The following is a 16,690-nucleotide window of genomic DNA, read 5'->3' as shown; positions in this document are numbered from 1 at the left end:
GGCTTTCTATTGGTTCCCTCATTGCGAGAAGTGAGGTTACAGGGAACCAGGCAGAGGGCCTTCTCGGTAGTGGTGCCCGCCCTGTGGAATGCCCTCCCTTCAGATGTCAAGGAAATAAACAACTATCTGATTTTTAGAAGACATCTGATGTTTAGAGAAATTATTAATGTTTGATGTTTTATTGTGTTTTTAATATTCTGTTGGGAGCCGCCCAGCATGGCTGGGGAAATCCAGCCATATAGGAAGGGTATCAATCATCATCATCATCATCATCATCACCTCAAGACAGCACCAACAGTTGAATACCAGAAAATTAAATACATCCATGCAGAGGCGTAAAACCAGCCGCAAAATCAGTGGGGAAGCAGGCATGAGATCCCAAAGGGGTTGGAAAATATTGGAGGGCAGGTTCCTCCCCCTCCTCCCTGCAGCCCTGGGACCCCTTTTCGCCCAAATGTAGAAGGAGGGAGATCCTAGGAGGGACCTCTGAGGCAGCGCTTGGAGGGAGGGCTGGGTCCTATTCATGGCTGTCTTTAGCAGATGAGGCGCTGGGGTGCAAATATCCACCCAGTGCCCCCAAATTACCACGGATAGTTGCGGGTGAAGCCGCACACTGCCAGCCACTGGGGGGGCGGTGCAACTCCCCCCCAATCCGCTGTGGGAAGCTGCATGCCTGCCAGCCATATGGCTGGCGAGGCGCAGCTGGTGGGCATGCAGGGAAAGGGGAGGCCCTCAGCTTCCCTACTCACTGGGACACCCCTGAGAGGCCAGCGCCCTGGTGCGACGCACCACTAAGCCCTATGGGATAGACGGCTCTGGTCCTGTTCCCCCTGCAAGGGAGAAGGCAAAACAGAGCAAGAAAGGGGCTTGCAGACTTGCATCTGGTGTGGGGGGGGGGAGCTATCCACACACCCCATCCCTACGTCAATCTTTCTAGGAATTTAGAAATCTAATCATTTTAACATTTAGGAGGCCAAGCTGCTGTCTGTATGTGTCGGAAACGATGCATTGTAGGCCAGAGCTGTGCGTATAGTAATCCTATATTATTACGGCGGCAATATTGCTACAGGAACAAAGGTGGAAAGTCTACAGCCCTATGCGCTACAGAAGAATGGCCAATAAAACTAGTGGATTTGGATGAGATGCCGACGCGAAGACATTTAATTAGAGAAAAATCATTACTGCGCAAATAAGGACTAGGGAATTTCTTATGGGCTTTTGGCATGAAAGAGAAAACGATCTTGTAATATCTGGATTTGAAGGTTGAAAAAATACTGGTTTATAGATGACAGAATGGTTGGATCTTAAAGAATGAATACCACATGTAGCTGCAGGACAGAGAACTGGAAGACCTTTTATTTATTTGTTTTGTTTTTCCTTTCTTTTCTTTTTATTTCGCTTTCTCGTTTTCTTAGTGTGTTCCTTTCTGTGTCTTCCTTCTGACTTTTAGACCTTCCTTCTCTTTTAGACCAGGTCGCTGTTTCATTTCAGTATATAAGGTGCTTTAAAATAGGTATGCATTTTTGTACATCTTTGTACATATTTTTTATTAAAATTTTATTAATTTTTTTTATTAAATTTTCTGTTTTACAATTTAAAATACTCATTATTACATCCTTAAGATATCAGGGACTACTATACCATTCTGTATTCCATTATTGCATCCATCAATACTTATTTACACCGTTAAATTTATCTTAACCCTGCCAGCGTTTTCAGCTGTACACAGTTATTCCCCATACATTCAATAAACGTTTTCCAATCTTCTCTAAACGTATGTTCATCTTGTTCTCTTATTCTATATGTTAAGTCTGCAAGCTGTGCATATTCTGTCTCCTTAAGTTGCCACTCTTATTTGGTTGGGACCTCTCTCGTTTTCTCTTTTTTGGTACATCTTTGAATAAGCATCAATCAATCAATCAATCAGACCAGAGCTACGCAATTGGAACTGATTTCTCTTTAGCTTAGAGAGGCGCACAGACAGGGAAGCGATCCTGCCTTCAAAGGGTTAAACTGAACTGACTCCGGTTCCTAGAGAGGATGTGAATTGGGGGTGGGGGTGCAAAAGGAGGAGGAGAGTGGGGCGGGGGTCCTCCGGAGCATACGCAAGCCTGTGCAGACAGCTCCCTCCTCCAGCTCCAGCCCAGCCTCTCTCAAGCGCTGCATCGGAGACCCCCCAGGATCTGGTCAGTCGTCTGCCCCCCCCATAGCTCTGTGCATAGGGAGATGGGGGGCTGAAGGGGAGCCCTGGGGTGGCAGGGAGGGAGGAGGGTGCGGGGGGGGCACTGCAAGGCAGGACAGGGAGATGCGGGGTTGCTGCTGGCCCTCCCACCCCCTACTTGCCCCCCAATGGGATCTTAGGCTCCTTTTGCACCAGGGTGGGGGGGTGGGGATCCTGCTACAGGACTCCAACTCCCATCAGCCCCTGCCAGCACGGCCAGCAATGAGGAATGATGGGAGTTGGAGTCCATCACTCCATCCCGGGTTGGCGCTGTTTCCCGCCCATAGAATCGTAGAGCATAGCTGTCAACATTTCCCTTTTTTAAATGGAACTTCCCTTATTCCGAATAGGATTCCTCGCAAGAAAAGGGGAAAGTTGACAGCTATGCCGTAGAGTTGGAAGGGACCCCGCGGGTCATCTAGTCCAACCCCCTGCAATGCAGCAATCTGTTGCCCAATGCGGGATTCGAACCCACGGCCCATGGGTGGCTCTTCTTTGATCGCGCCTCTGTTTCATCGGTTTTCCTTCAAAAGGGGAGTTGGTGAAGCACTCAGCGGCCTGGTTAAATCTTTCAGGTGAAAGGATGAAAAGATACAACAGGCAAAGAGAGGGAGGGAGGGAGAAAAATTGAAGAATAATCTGGAAACAGAACAACGCTGGTAGATTTTGGGGTCCAAAGCATTGCAAAGCATCTGTAAAGAGGCTGTTGGAGGTGCATCTCATGGTCTGCCTCACCAAAGCAGTTCATAGGTAAAGGTAAAGGGACCCCTGACCATTAGGTCCAGTTGTGGCCGACTCTGAGGTTGCGGTGCTCATCTCGCTTTACTGGCCGAGGGAGCCGGTGTACAGCTTCCGGGCCATGTGGCCAGCATGACTGAGCCACTTCTGGTGAACCAGAGCAGCGGATGGAAACGCCGTTTACCTTCCCGCTGGAATAGTACCTATTTATCTACTTGCACTTTGACGTGCTTTCGAACTGCTAGGTTGGCAGGAGCAGGGACTGAGCAATGGGAGCTCACTCCGTTGCGGGGATTCGAACCGCCGACCTTCTGATCGGCAAGTCCTAGGCTCTGTGGTTTAACCCACAGTGCCACCCACGTCCCAAGCAGTTCATACGTGGGCGGAATAAAACTTTAGTAGTAGTTGTAGTATTAATATTAATACTACCCTGAGTGGCTGGGGAAACCCAACCAGATGGGTGAGGTATAAATATTATTATTATTATTATTATTATGCAGGGGCAGCATATTGAACTTCAGGTGCAGCAGCAGAAAAGGCTCTTCCCTCTTTTAAATTCATATTAAATAATATTTCTAAAATAAAGGAGGGAAGTGAGGTTTTGTGCACCCAGTAGATTAAAACACCACCTGCAAATTAAAGAATCGGTTGTGCAGCCTGACTGCAGCCGAGCGACAACCTTCATTTCAACCACGTTTGAGATGGTTTGGGGGTGAGACTTGGCTAAACTAGGTCCCGCTTCCAGGCGGGAGGGATGTACTGGAGGGATGTGAGGGATGTACTGGAGGGATTTTGTGTGAGGGATGTACTGGAAATGTGGATTAGAAGATAAAGTCCCTACCAGAGAAGAATGGCAGGTCTAAGTTGATGGACTATGTCGAAATGGCAAAAATGACCGGAAGAATCAGAAATCAGGAAGACCAAAATTGCAATAAGGAATGGGGAAAATTTATATATTTTTTTATAGGTAAAGGTAAAGGGACCCCTGACCGTTAGGTCCAGTCATGACCGACTCTGGGGTTGCAGCGCTCATCTCGCTTTATTGGCCGAGGGAGCCAGCGTACAGCTTCCGGGTCATGTGGCCAGCTTTAGGCGAACCAGAGCAGTGCACGGAATCGCCATTTACCTTCCCGCCGGAGTGGTACCTATTTATCTACTTGCACTTTGTGCTTTCGAACTGCTAGGTGGGCAGGAGAAGAGACCGAGCAACGGGAGTTCACCCCTCGCGGGGATTCGAACCACCAACCTTCTGATCGGCAAGTCCTAGGCTCTGTGGTTTAACCCACAGCGCCACCCGAGTCCCAATCTTATTTTATAAACCGTTGTAAACAGCTAAAATCGTTAGTGGGGTTGGCGAGATGAGGAGAAAGGCACGGGGGGGGGCTGTGACAGCCAGATTATAAAAGTCTGAGCCTTGGCAGTGAAGCCAAAGGATCATGCAAGTGATTCATTTCCAGCTACTTACCAGAAGAACCAGCTTTGCTTCAGCCCTGTCTCCTGATTCTGCCATCGGTGGTCTTTGCGTTTTGTGTGAAAGCGAAATCTTGCCTTTCAGGATCCGGTGACCCACTGAAGAGATGGCTCTGCATTTCAAAGAGGAGGAAGAGGAGGACGTCTGGGCGCCCCTGGATCCTGACCGGGCGGCTCTGCATGGAGAAGTCAAGGAGGAAAAGGGCAGGATCCTGGACTCGCTCGGTGAGGGTGTCTGTCTAAAAGAGCAGTTAAGAAACCTACTTGTTGAACGGTTCCTATGCTTTTGTGCCCCAAATCCCATTCTCCTTTTCTAGTGGGATTTGATCTCTCTTCGTAGATTAAGAGCATTTATTTCCCACCTTTCAATTTAATTAAAACCCACTAGGGCAGGCATAGGCAAACTCCGGCCCTCCAGATGTTTGGAACTACAATTCCCATCATCCCTGACCACTGGTCCTGTTAGCTAGGGATGATGGGAATTGTGGTCCCAAACATCTGGAGGACCGGAGTTTGCCTATGCCTGCACTAGAGTGTTATGCATGGTTGTAGGTAAAGGTAAAGGGACCCCTGAACATTTGGTCCAGTCGTGACCGACTCTGGGGTTGCGGCGCTCATCTCGCTTTATTGGCTGAGGGAGCCGGCGTACAGCTTCTGGGTCATATGGCCAGCATGACTAAGCTGCTTCTGGCGAACCAGTTTACCTTCCCGCCGGAGCAGTACCTATTTATCTACCTGCACTTTGACGTGCTTTCGAACTGCTAGGTGGGCAGGAGCAGGGACCGAGCAACGGGAGCTCACCCCGTCGCGGGGATTCAAACCGCTGACCTTCTGATCAGCAAGTCCTAGGCTCTGTGGTTTAACCCACAGCGCCACCCGCTTCCCTATGCATGGTTATACATTGGTGCAAAATATTAAAGGCTTGGCATCATCAAAAGAGCCATTTTTAATACTCAGTTGCAGGACACATTTAATAGCTGAGAGCTGGAACAAGCAAATAACTAAATCATTGTTTTCGGTCCTTATTGTTTTAATAAAATTAATTCAAGTATAATACAAATTTAAAAATTGACTTCCCACCCCGCTTCCATGATGTTTCTCTTCCCTCCCTTACTTGCTGCTCAATGTAACATACATTACTAATTCCATTTCAATGCTTATAAATATTTTAGCATTAATTCCCCCCCTTCATTTCTCATCAACTACATATTTCAATTCCTGCATAGACTTGCATTTGATTATAACAGATTCCCCAAATGTCAAGTAGAGTTACTCTTCACTTTGCCAGCCAACAGACATCATTAATTGTAAATCAATGTTGCACAAATGCATATTATTTCTATATATTTATTAACAGAATTGATGTGCCTTTCAGTCATCAGAACCCCTGAGCAGTTTAGAGGGGGGGCTATTGGGTTGTTGATTTTATTTTGATTAGATATTTTGTGGTTTTATATCTTGATTTTATTCTGTGAACCACCCTGATACCCCTGGGTATAGGGCGGTATATAAATGCAATAAATAATAAGAATAATACTTATAATATAAAAGAGACATTAAAATTACTGATAAAACCAGAAGCTTAAAAACAAATGAGTGGAAACGGTTTTTAAAAGAAAACCAGCAAGTCTTTAAAAGACACATTCCAAAATAAAATCACAGAGTAGTATACTGTAGTTTTCCATGTATAAGACAATTTTTTTATATATATAAAATAATGTTAAAAATTGGGGGTCATCTTATACACGGATAGTGTAGGGGGGGCGATTGGTTGCAGCCGCAAGCAGGAGATTGTCAGCAGCGATTGGGTGGGTGATTGGTGGCTGCTGTCGATTGGCTGCTTCTGCATCAATTTTGTGGGTGATTGTTGGTTGTGGCAAGGCCTGGTGTTGACTGGCTGCCGCTGAGGCAATTGGGCGGGCGATTGGTGGCTGCTGTCGGCGAGAGCCAGTGTGGTGTAGTGGTTAAGAGCGGTAGTCTCGTAATCTGGTGAACTGGGTTCGCGTCTCCGCTCCTCCACATGCAGCTGCTGGGTGACCTTGGGCCAGTCACACTTCTCTGAAGTCTCTCAGCCCCACTCACCTCACAGAGTGTTTGTTGTGGGGGAGGAAGGGAAAGGAGAATGTTAGCCGCTTTGAGACTCCTTCGGGTAGTGATGAAGCGGGATATCAAATCCAAATCCAAACTCTTGGCAACGCGTGCAACCCCCCCAAAAAAAGCTTAACAACTCTGGGCAATCTCCCCCCATTTTCTTAATTAAGAGTCCCCAAAATAGGGGTCGTCTTATACACAGGGGCGTGTTATACACAGAAAAATATGGTACTTGTCAGATTTACCTGTGTAAAAAAAGCTTTTAGCAGGCCCTGAAGACAGCACAGCGAAGGCACTTGCCTAATATCAAGGGGCAGAGAATTCTTTGCAAGTGCAGGACAGACATTATGAGAGAAATTATGTGGCACATCCCAATTAAAAATTACCTGAGATCCTTCAGTTATTTGAAGCGCCCATATGGACTCTTATCGTTTTCTTGTCTTCATTGCAACAGGTGACCAAGGGGCAACTGAGGAAACGGAAGAACTATGGGGGGTGTCACTGGAAAGAGAACAGTGTGAAAAGAGGAAACAGCCGGCAAGGAAAGCAAAAGCAAATCAGGGGAAGGAAAAACCCTTTGCTTCCCAGGGCAGTGGCCGCCTTGAAATCGCAACCCCAGAAAAAACCGATAAAAGGAAGAAGACCAGTCAATGCCTCGTGTGTCAGAAAAGCTTCAGTTCTAGGTCTAAACTCAGAGCTCATTGCAAAATCCACAAAGGGGAGGAACCCTATAAATGCTCGGAGTGCGGAAAGAGCTTCAGTTGGTTCACAAACGTCAGCAGGCATCAAAGAACTCACACGGCGGGGAAAGTGCACCCATGCCTGGAGTGTGGAAAGAGCTTCAGTTCGAACTCAGACCTTAGGAAGCATCAGATAATCCACACGGGGGAGAAACCCTATAAATGCCTGGAGTGTGGGAAAAGCTTCAGTCGCAGCACAACCCTCATCGTGCATCAAAGCCTCCACACTGGGGAGAAGCCGTACCGATGCCTGGAGTGTGGGAAGAGCTTCAGTCAGAAGATGTATGTCACTCGTCATCAGAGAATTCACACTGGGGAGAAACCCTATAAATGTGGGGAGTGTGGGAAGAGCTTTACGGTGAGGACGAGCCTGACTGCTCATCAGAGAATTCACACAGGGGAGAAACCGTATAAGTGTGCAGAGTGCGGGAAGAGCTTTAGTCACAACTCAAGCCTAACAATGCATCAGAGGACTCACATGGCAGAGAAACCGTACAAATGCTCGGAATGTGGAAAGAGTTTCAGCGTCAAAATTAGTCTTACTTATCACGAAAGGATTCACACAGGGGAGAAACCGTATACGTGCTCGGAGTGTGGGAAGAGCTTTAGTCAGAGCTCAGCCCTCTCCACACATCAGAGAATTCACACGGCCGAGAAACCCTATAAATGCGCCGAGTGTGGAAAGAGCTTCAGTCAGAATGCCGACCTTATTACCCATCAGAGAATCCACACAGGGGAAAAGCCATATAAGTGCTCGGAGTGCGGAAAGAGCTTCCGTTTGAGCACGGGCCTCAGTAACCATCACCGGATTCACACGGGGGAGAAACCCTACGAATGCCTGCAGTGTGGGAAAAGCTTCAACAACAGCACAACCCTCAGTATGCATCAGAGGACTCACTCCGAAGAAAAACCGTATAAATGCTTGGAGTGTGGAAAGAGCTTCTGTTCGAGCACAATCCTCATGTACCATCAAGCGACTCACTCGGAGGAGGAGCCCTATAAATGCTCGGAGTGCGGAAAGAGCTTCAACCTGAACAAAGACCTCACTTCGCATCAGAGAATCCACCTAGAGGAGAAGCCCTACAGATGCCTAGAGTGTGGAAAGAGCTTCAATCAGAAGATTAATCTCACGTTTCATCAAAGAATCCACACAGGGGAGAAGCCGTATCAATGCTCGGAGTGCGGAAAGAGCTTCAGTCGAAGCACACACCTTACATGTCATCAGAGAATTCACTCGGGGGAGAAACCGTATAAATGCCTCGAGTGCGGGAAGTGCTTCAGTTCGAGCTCAAACCTCAGTAAGCACCAAGTGACTCATTCCGGGGAGAAGCCCTACAAATGCTCCGAGTGCGGAAAATGCTTTAAAAGGAGATCATACCTCAGTAAGCATCAGAGAACTCATGAAGAGAAGGAAGTATAGAAACGCATTACGCCTAGAAAGAACGTTCATCCAAGTACAACTTCTCAGATTTCACACCCAGGAGAAACCACATGCCATGCGTTGCCTCTTAGGCCAGATCCACACCATAGATTCAAAGCACATCCAACACATTTAAAGAACATGACTTTCCCTCAGAAATCCTGGGAAAAGTAGATTATTAAGGGGTGTGTTTTTTTTGTTTTGTTTTTTAAGGAAAGGGCTTTTAATGGGGCTGGGCTGTTGTTGTTTTACTACCTGTGTGTTAATAGATTTGTTTTTATATTGTTTTAATTCTGCTATAGATTAATTACTTTTTAATATAATTTTATTTTTTGTTTTCACCTTTTACAAATATTTTTACAAAAATTTGTAGCAAAATTGATCTGCGTTTCTTTCGACTTCCCTCCCCTCCTTTCTGCGGTTACTTACTTTGTATATTTTTATTACTGCATATCCAGTTCAAACCTGTTTACTGATTTGCCCTTATGTTCTCTTTTAATTATTTCTTACTGCACAAATTTATGTCTATCCTGCTAATATTTCAAGTTTTACAATGTATCTTCAAATAATCAACAAATGTTCCCCATTTTGTTTCAAAAAATCTCTCTTCTTGGTTTCGTATTCTTCCGGTTAGTTTCACCATTTCTGCATATTCCATCCATTTTATTTTCCAGTCCTCCTTTGTGGGAAGTGTTTCTTCTTTCCATCTCTGGACATAAATCATTTGGGCAGCTATAGTACAGTTGTACCTCGGGTTAAGTACTTAATTCGTTCTGGTGGTCTGTTCTTAACCTGAAATTGTTCTTAACCTGAAGCACCACTTTAGCTAATGGGGCCTCCTGCTGCCGCTGCGCGATTTCTGTTCTCATCCTGAAGCAAAGTTCTTAACCCGAGGTACTATTTCTGGGTTAGCGGAGTCTGTAACCTGAAGCGTATGTAACCTGAGGTACGACTGTAATGTATATAAATATATATATTTTTTCTGTTCTTTGGGTACCTCTCCCCCAAATATTCCTAAAAGTAAAGCTTCTGTGTATTTTTAACAAAAGTTACCTTCAACATTTTTTTCAGCTCATTATAAATCATCAGAAAGCTTTTGCTACCTTACATAACTACCACATATGGAAGAAAGTACCCTCTTGTGGGGGGAAAGTGGGATATAAATATAACAACAACATTAAGGGTACTGCGAATTGTAGTTCTGTGGTGGGGGAACCATAGTTCCAAGAATTCTTTGGAAGAAATTGCTTTAAATGTGCATTGGATATGCTTTCAATGGTGTGGCTCTGTGCTCAGTTTCCGTAGACCACCCGGTTGTAAATATACGTTATTGTAAATATTCCAATTAAGGTGAAACATCACCCATCATTCTACTTTCACTTACATTTTGCAGCAGATTGGTGCTTCAGTGACATTGGTGAGGTTCACATGCCATGTTAAACCATAGTTAATATAAGTGATTGTTCCATTTTCAGCATGGGAAAAAATAAGGAGAGGGGATTTGAAATTTACAGCGTGTTATACATTAAAATAGGGATGCGCATGGCGGTGTGGGTTAAACCACAGAGCCTAGGGCTTGCTGATCAGAAGGTTGGTGGTTCGAATCCCCACGACGGGGTGAGTCCCTGCTCCTGCCAACCTAGCAGTTCAAAAGCACGTCAAAGTGCAAGTAGATAAATAGGTACCACTCCGGCGGGAAGGTAAACAGCGTTTCAGTGTGCTGCTCTGGTTCTCCAGAAGCAGCTTAGTCATGCTGGTCACATGACCCAGAAGCTGTACACCGGCTCCCTTGGCCAGTAAAGCAAGATGAGCGCCGCAACCCCAGAGTCGGCCACGACTGGAACTAATGGTCAGGGGTCCCTTTACCTTATACATCAAAATAAAATTATATGAAAATGATGTACAGCTTGTATTTAACTCCTGGGTAAATTAGCAAAAATGTACAGGACAAGTTCAAATATTTGCTGGAAATTTAAAGAAAAGGAAGGGACCTTTTAACATGTGTGGTGGAACTGTAAAGTAACAAAGGAAATATGGGAAATGATATATAATGAATTTGGGGGGGAAACTGTTTAAAATAATGTTTGTTAAAAAACAACAACAGAAGCCTTTTTGAAAAGACTGTTAATGTATGCAGCAGCAGCTGCAAGGATGCTGCCTGCCCAAAGCTGGAAAAACGATAAAATCCCTACCAGGGTGGACTGGCAGGCAAACTACTGGATTATGTAGAGATGGCAAGAATGACTGGGAAAATCAGAAACCAGGAAGATCAAACTTCAACAAAGAATGGGAGAAATTTATATCATATTTGGCAGACTGCTGTAAATATTTGAATTCTTTGGCAGGTCTTAAATAACTCTTGTAATGTTACATAGACTTTGGATATAATGGAGGACTGAAAAATTAGGATTTATAGTATGCAGTTGAAAAAGTTAATTAAAGAACCCATGGAGGGGAGGAGGGAGGTCTTGAGATTCAGAAGAATCTTGTATAATTTTTATTATTTGTTATTTTGAGTGTGAATGAATTTGTAAAATCAAATAAAAATCTTTTTTTTTTTTTTAAGTGATGGCTTCGTGTGAACTGGAAGCCCCAGGTATATACACTGCTAAAATACGGTAACACCTTTCGGCTGCTCCCGGATTTCTGACATTGCTCCATTGAGAAGACACCAGAGTCTGACTTACTGGGATGTCCGAACCCGGCTTGCGGTCTGTTTCTCTCTAAACAATGAGCAGGAAAACAAGGACAAACCTGGTAATTTTGCTTGGAGAAACTTCCCACTCTCAAACGGGTCTTACTGTCAAGAAATTTCTTAAGCAGAGGAAAGCATAGTTATCCTCCAACCGCCTCCAGGCACTCACACAGGACCTTCACGGCCTTCACTGGTTCTGATTTAAAGGAGAGGTAGAGCTGGGTGTCATCTGCATACTGATGAAGACCCAGCCCAAACCCCCTGATGATCTCTCCCAGCGGCTTCATATAGATATTAAAAAGCATGGGGGAGAGGATGGAACCCTGAGGCACCCCACAAGTGAGAGCCCAGGGGTCTGAACACTCATCCCCCAACACCACTTTCTGGACACGGCCCAGGAGAAAGGAGCGGAGCCACCGTATAACAGTGCCCCCAGCTCCCAGCCCCTCAAGACGGTCCAGAAGGATGTTATGGTCGATGGTGTCAAAGGCCGCAGAGAGATCCAGCAGAACTAGGAAACAGCTCTCACCTTTGTCCCTAGCCCGCCGGAGATCATCAACCAGCACAACCAAGGCAGTTTCAGTCCCATGGTGAGGCCTGAATCCCGATTGGAAGGGATCCAAATTGTCCGCATCCTCCAGGCGTGCTTGGAGTTGTTCGGCAACCACCCGCTCAGTCACCTTGCCCAAGAATGATAAATTTGAGACTGGGCGATAGTTAGCCAAATTGGCTGGGTCTAAAGATGTTTTTTTTAATAAGTGGTTTAATGACCGCCTCTTTCAGCGGGTCTGGGAAGGCTCCCTCACAGAGGGAAGCATTCACCACCCGCAGAGCCCATCACCCAGCCCTTCCCGGCTCGCTTTTATCAGCCAGGATGGGCAAGGATCAAGGAGACAGGTGGTCGGTTTCACTTGTCCAAGCAGCCTGTCCACATCCTCGGAGGTAACAGATTGGAATTGATCCCATATAACAGGACTAGACAGAACTCTAGCACTCTCCCACCCTGGCCCTGCTCCCACTGTGGAATCTACCTCCTTCTGAATCTGAGCGACTTTATCTGCAAAAAACTTTGCAAAAGCATTGCAGGAGATCTTGGGGTCCCTACCAGGCCCCGGTGGTGCAGGTGGTTCTGATAGATTGCGAAACACTTGAAAAAGTCTCCTGCTGCTGTTTTCTGCAGATGCAATGGAGGTGGCGAAGAAGGCCCTCTTCGCCGTCGCCATTGCCACTGGGTAGGCTCGACGTTGAGCTCTAGCCCGTGTCCAGTCTGATTCAGAGTGAGTTTTCCGCCACCGGCGCTCTAGCCATCTCAGCTGTGAGGCCATCAACTTGGGATAAAACATCCCCTACCACTCTCTGGAAACCAGTTGGATCCATTAAGTAGCAGGGGTGGACCATCCGAATCGGTCCCACCTCCCTACAGAGGGGAAGGGTCGCGGAGAAGTCCAGTTGCACCAGGAAATAATCTGACCATGGCACTTATTTTGTTTTGCTTTTAGTTAGTGTCAGATCACCAACATCCGTAGAGGTAAACACCAAGTCTAAGGCATGTCCGCGGCTATGAGTTGGGCCAAACTTATTCAGGGATAGCCCCATGGAGGCCATGCTTTCCACGAAGTCCTGAGCGGCCCCTTGTAAGGTCATGTCGGCATGGATGTTAAAATCCCCCAGGACAACCAAGCTAGGTGTCTCCAGGAGCATATCCGCCACGACCTGAAGCAGCTCGGGCAGGGAATCCTTGGTGCAGTGGGGAGGTTGGTACACCAATAGGAATCCTGTACTGCCCCTATTGCCCAACTTCCAGAACATGCACTCAGAGAACTGGGCCTTTCCAATAGGACGCCTGGTGCAGACTAATGACTTCCTAAAAATCACTGCAAACCCCCCTCCCCGCCCACATGACCTGGGTTGCTGTGCGTAAGAGAAACCTGGTGGGCAAGCAGCGGCAAGAACAGGCCCATCTGCTTCATCCAACCAGGTCTCTGTCACACATGCCAGGTCAAATCCTCCATCCACAATCAGGTCGTGGATGGCAGTGGTTTTATTCATCATTGACCTGGCATTGGACAGCAGCACTTTCAGGTCATGTGGGTTTCCCTTGCTGATTCCAGTATCCTTCCAGTCAGGACCAGACCTGGAGGCAGGGATAGTCTTCAAACAACGACTAACCCTGCCTCCTCTCCTCGGTAATGACATAGTCTGGTCTTAGCGTAACTCCTCCTCCTGCCCATGATCACTGAGATCGGGTGTCCCAATACATTCCCCCCTGTGGAACCTGCCCCAGCCATTCTATTGACTGATTCCCACTCCCAGGCAGCCCTGACCCTTCCCCTTAAAAAGCAAAATACAAACTATATAATAACTTAACAGAATAATAAAAATAGAAGCAAAGCAAGAAACAATAGTGCTAAAATTAAATTACTCCCCACCCTGACTAAATACTTCTCCAAACCCAAGCAGAAATAAAACAATAAAATTATAGAATATTATAAAAAAACAACCACCATTTAAAGTGCAGCAAATTAAAAGCACTTAAAACATTTTAAACCATTTTGTCACTTGCTGCAGGGAGCTGCTCAGGCCTCTAAACTGTGGTGGTGAGTGCAGGCCCTGCCCCCTAGGCCAGATGGAGTTGGCAGGAAAGGGAGCGGCCCACCCAGCACTCACTCAGAGCAGCAGCAGCAGCAGCAACATAATGGGGTCCGAGATGCTCATTTATTCTTTCTGGCAGTTCCCTCGTTGTGAGAAGTGAGGTTACAGGGAACCAGACAGAGGGCCTTCTCGGTAGTGGCGCCCACCCTGTGGAACACCCTCCCTTCAGATGTGAAGGAAATAAGCAGCTATCTTTAAAAGACATCTGAAGGCAGCCCTGTTTAGGGAAGTTTTTAATATTTAATGCTGTATTGTTTTTAACACGCGATTGGAAGCTGCCCAGAGTGGCTAGGGAAACTCAGCCAGATGGGTGGGGTATACAATTATTATTATTATTATTATTATTATTATTAATTACTACATGGTTAAACACAAAATGCTATATGATGCTTTCATTCAGTAATGTCTTCAGAACTGATAGGCATAAAGGAAGAGATTAAGACGCAGAAGAAACAGGTGTGGAAAGATTAAAAGGTCCCAACGAAAGAAGAATGGATAACTAAGAATACTGATTGCCGAAATGGTTAAACTTTCCGTGAAGATCAGGCACCAAGATGAGAAAAAAATCAATCTAGAATGGGAAAACTTTATAGACTATTTTAGAGAACACTGTAAAAACGTCAAAACATTGGCAGGTTTGATGCAACATTTATGAACTAAGAATAGAATTAGGAGGGGAAAAAGAAGTTGAAATTAATTGGAGAAATATAATTATATACAAGGAGAATAAAGGGGGGGAATGGAAACTAGGGGGGCCGGGGGGGAAGACATTTATGGCAAATTTGGAAAAATGTTATTTTGAAAATTGAAAATAAAAAATATAGATATTTTAAAAATAATTAAGAAAACTTTTTGGGGCGCCCGCGCAGCTGATCCAGCGGGGCTTTCCGGAGGCGAGACCAGCGCCTCTCCTCGCTCTTTGCCCGGAGACGCCCAGAGGCTTCTGCCGCTCGGCTCCGAAACGGTTAAGAGCAGCGGCAACAGAGCTGAGATTCCTAGAGCGGAGAGAAAAGGGCTGTCGGGAGAATAGCAGCTTCCGCTTCCTGTCCAGCTTTTGTGGGGGAAGATGCCGAACATGGCGGCGGCTCTCCTTCCTGGCGGAGGCGCTGGAGGTGCGTCATATTATTATATATTATAACTGGGGGAGAGACTGGGGGTGCTGCTGGAGGGAGTTGTGGGGAGGGATTAAAAAAAAAAACCCTGTTAGGCAAACCGTTTTAATGTAAGTTTTTTTCTGCGTCTCCTTTTTCTCGTCGTCAATTTATCCAGATTTTCACGTTATTATTTTTAAAAACCTCTTGAAAATTGTTCAGCATTTTGGTGAAGATCTCGCCTAATGCCCACGCTTTTGCAAAGGGTATTTCCCCAAATATTTACATTTCCCATAATGAATGCATTCTGTATAAAATTCCGCTAAAATAATGCATTTATAGGGCTTTCCCCCTTTTTATGGTAGTAGGACATCTTTTCCCAATGGAGGGGCAGATCTTTCTCCTGCTCTCCTCCCTGCAGGCCAACTTGGCCAGGTGGGGGACCTTCCTTGGTCTCTCCATAGGCCTTGGGGTCAAGGCAAACCCTTAAGCATTGGGAAACCTTCTTCAGGGGCTCCCCCCTGGAACTTGTAATAATTTTTATCCGGCCTGATTTTATTATAATTTATTAAAATTGTATGCCTCCCTATACCCACAGGCTTTAGGGCAGTTCACAGGATAAAATAGCAATATAAAAACTCAAAGTACACAATCAAAACATAAACAAAATCAACCCAATAACACCCCCCCCAAAAAAAAACAACCCACACACATTTTAAAGCATTTGTGTTTCAATTAACTACAGCAATTTCTGCAAGAGAAGTTCTGGGCAGAAGAGGTTTTTAAAAAAGGAGAAACAAGCAACTTCAAGTCCACATTAAAATTCCAAGTGTGGCTGAGGCCTTACTTATACAGGCTAATGCTATTACGGTGGTACCCCGCTAGACGAATGCCCCGCTAAACGAAAAACGCGCAAGACGAAAGGGCTTTCCGATATTTTTTCCGCTTCGCAAGACGAAGTTTTCTATGGGGCTGTCTCGCAAAACGAATTTTTTTCCAAGGTCTCCCTTTTTTTTTGCCTTTTCTGAAAGGCGCTAAGCTCCTTATCTGTAAATTGCCGCTTATCCGCTAAGCCGCTAAGCCGCTTATCTGTCAATTACCGCTTATCCGCTGAGCAACCCCTGAGCACCCTCTCCCGCCAGTGTCTTGCCTCAGTAATGGACTGGATGAAAGCCAACAAATTGAAGCTCTATCCAGATAAGAGTGAGGCTCAGTTAGTGGGTGGTTCCCTAGAGCAGATGGCTGGAAGGTCGCCTGCTCTTGATGGGGTTACACTTCCTCTGAGGGAGCAGGTTCGTAGCTTGGGGGTTCTCCTGGATCCTTTGCTGACGCTCGAGGCTCAGATGGCCTGGAGTGCCTTGCATCACCTTTGGCTGGTAGCCCAGCTACACCCCTATCTGGACAGGAATAGCCTATCTACCGTTGTCTATGCTCCGGGAACTTCAAGGTTAGATATAGATATGTGTTATACGTAGGGCTGCCTCTGAAGACAGTTTGGAAACTTCAGCTAGTGCAGAATTCAGCAGCCAGGTTGCTACCAATTAGTTTCCGGGCACAATTCAAGGTGCTGGT

The 16,690-nt window shown here is 46.0% G+C and overlaps 2 protein-coding genes across 6 annotated transcripts in view; both read left to right on the top strand.

Moving 5' to 3' along the window:
- The window catches only part of LOC310756979 (uncharacterized protein), a 131,343-nt gene that overhangs the window by 110,430 nt on the left and 4,223 nt on the right, over positions 1-16,690 (top strand). For 2 of the 5 annotated variants that reach the window (XR_014545004.1, XM_083602004.1), the window contains exon 1: positions 15,062-15,139. The exons of 2 other annotated variants lie outside the window; for them this stretch is intronic. Coding sequence is in view for 2 of the 3 variants with exons in the window: in XM_083602004.1 (XP_083458130.1) it covers positions 15,094-15,139 (46 nt within the window). In the remaining variant the exon portion in view is untranslated. Of the gene's footprint in view, positions 1-15,061; positions 15,140-16,690 lie in introns of those variants that run through there. One more of the 5 variants, XM_083602005.1, reaches the window with a different exon arrangement.
- Positions 2,085-11,245, top strand: LOC310756719 (uncharacterized protein). Its single transcript, XM_083601338.1, has 3 exons — positions 2,085-2,186; positions 4,515-4,654; positions 6,975-11,245. Exons 2-3 carry the CDS (start codon positions 4,537-4,539, stop codon positions 8,678-8,680), a joined length of 1,824 nt encoding a protein of 607 aa, XP_083457464.1. The 5' UTR covers positions 2,085-2,186; positions 4,515-4,536; the 3' UTR covers positions 8,681-11,245.

This window comes from Podarcis filfolensis, assembly GCF_964270895.1.
Source record: "Podarcis filfolensis genome assembly, chromosome: 2".
NCBI classification, from domain to species: domain Eukaryota; kingdom Metazoa; phylum Chordata; class Lepidosauria; order Squamata; family Lacertidae; genus Podarcis; species Podarcis filfolensis.
Note: the sequence above shows the minus strand (reverse complement) of the source record. Positions and strands in the feature narration are given on the sequence as shown.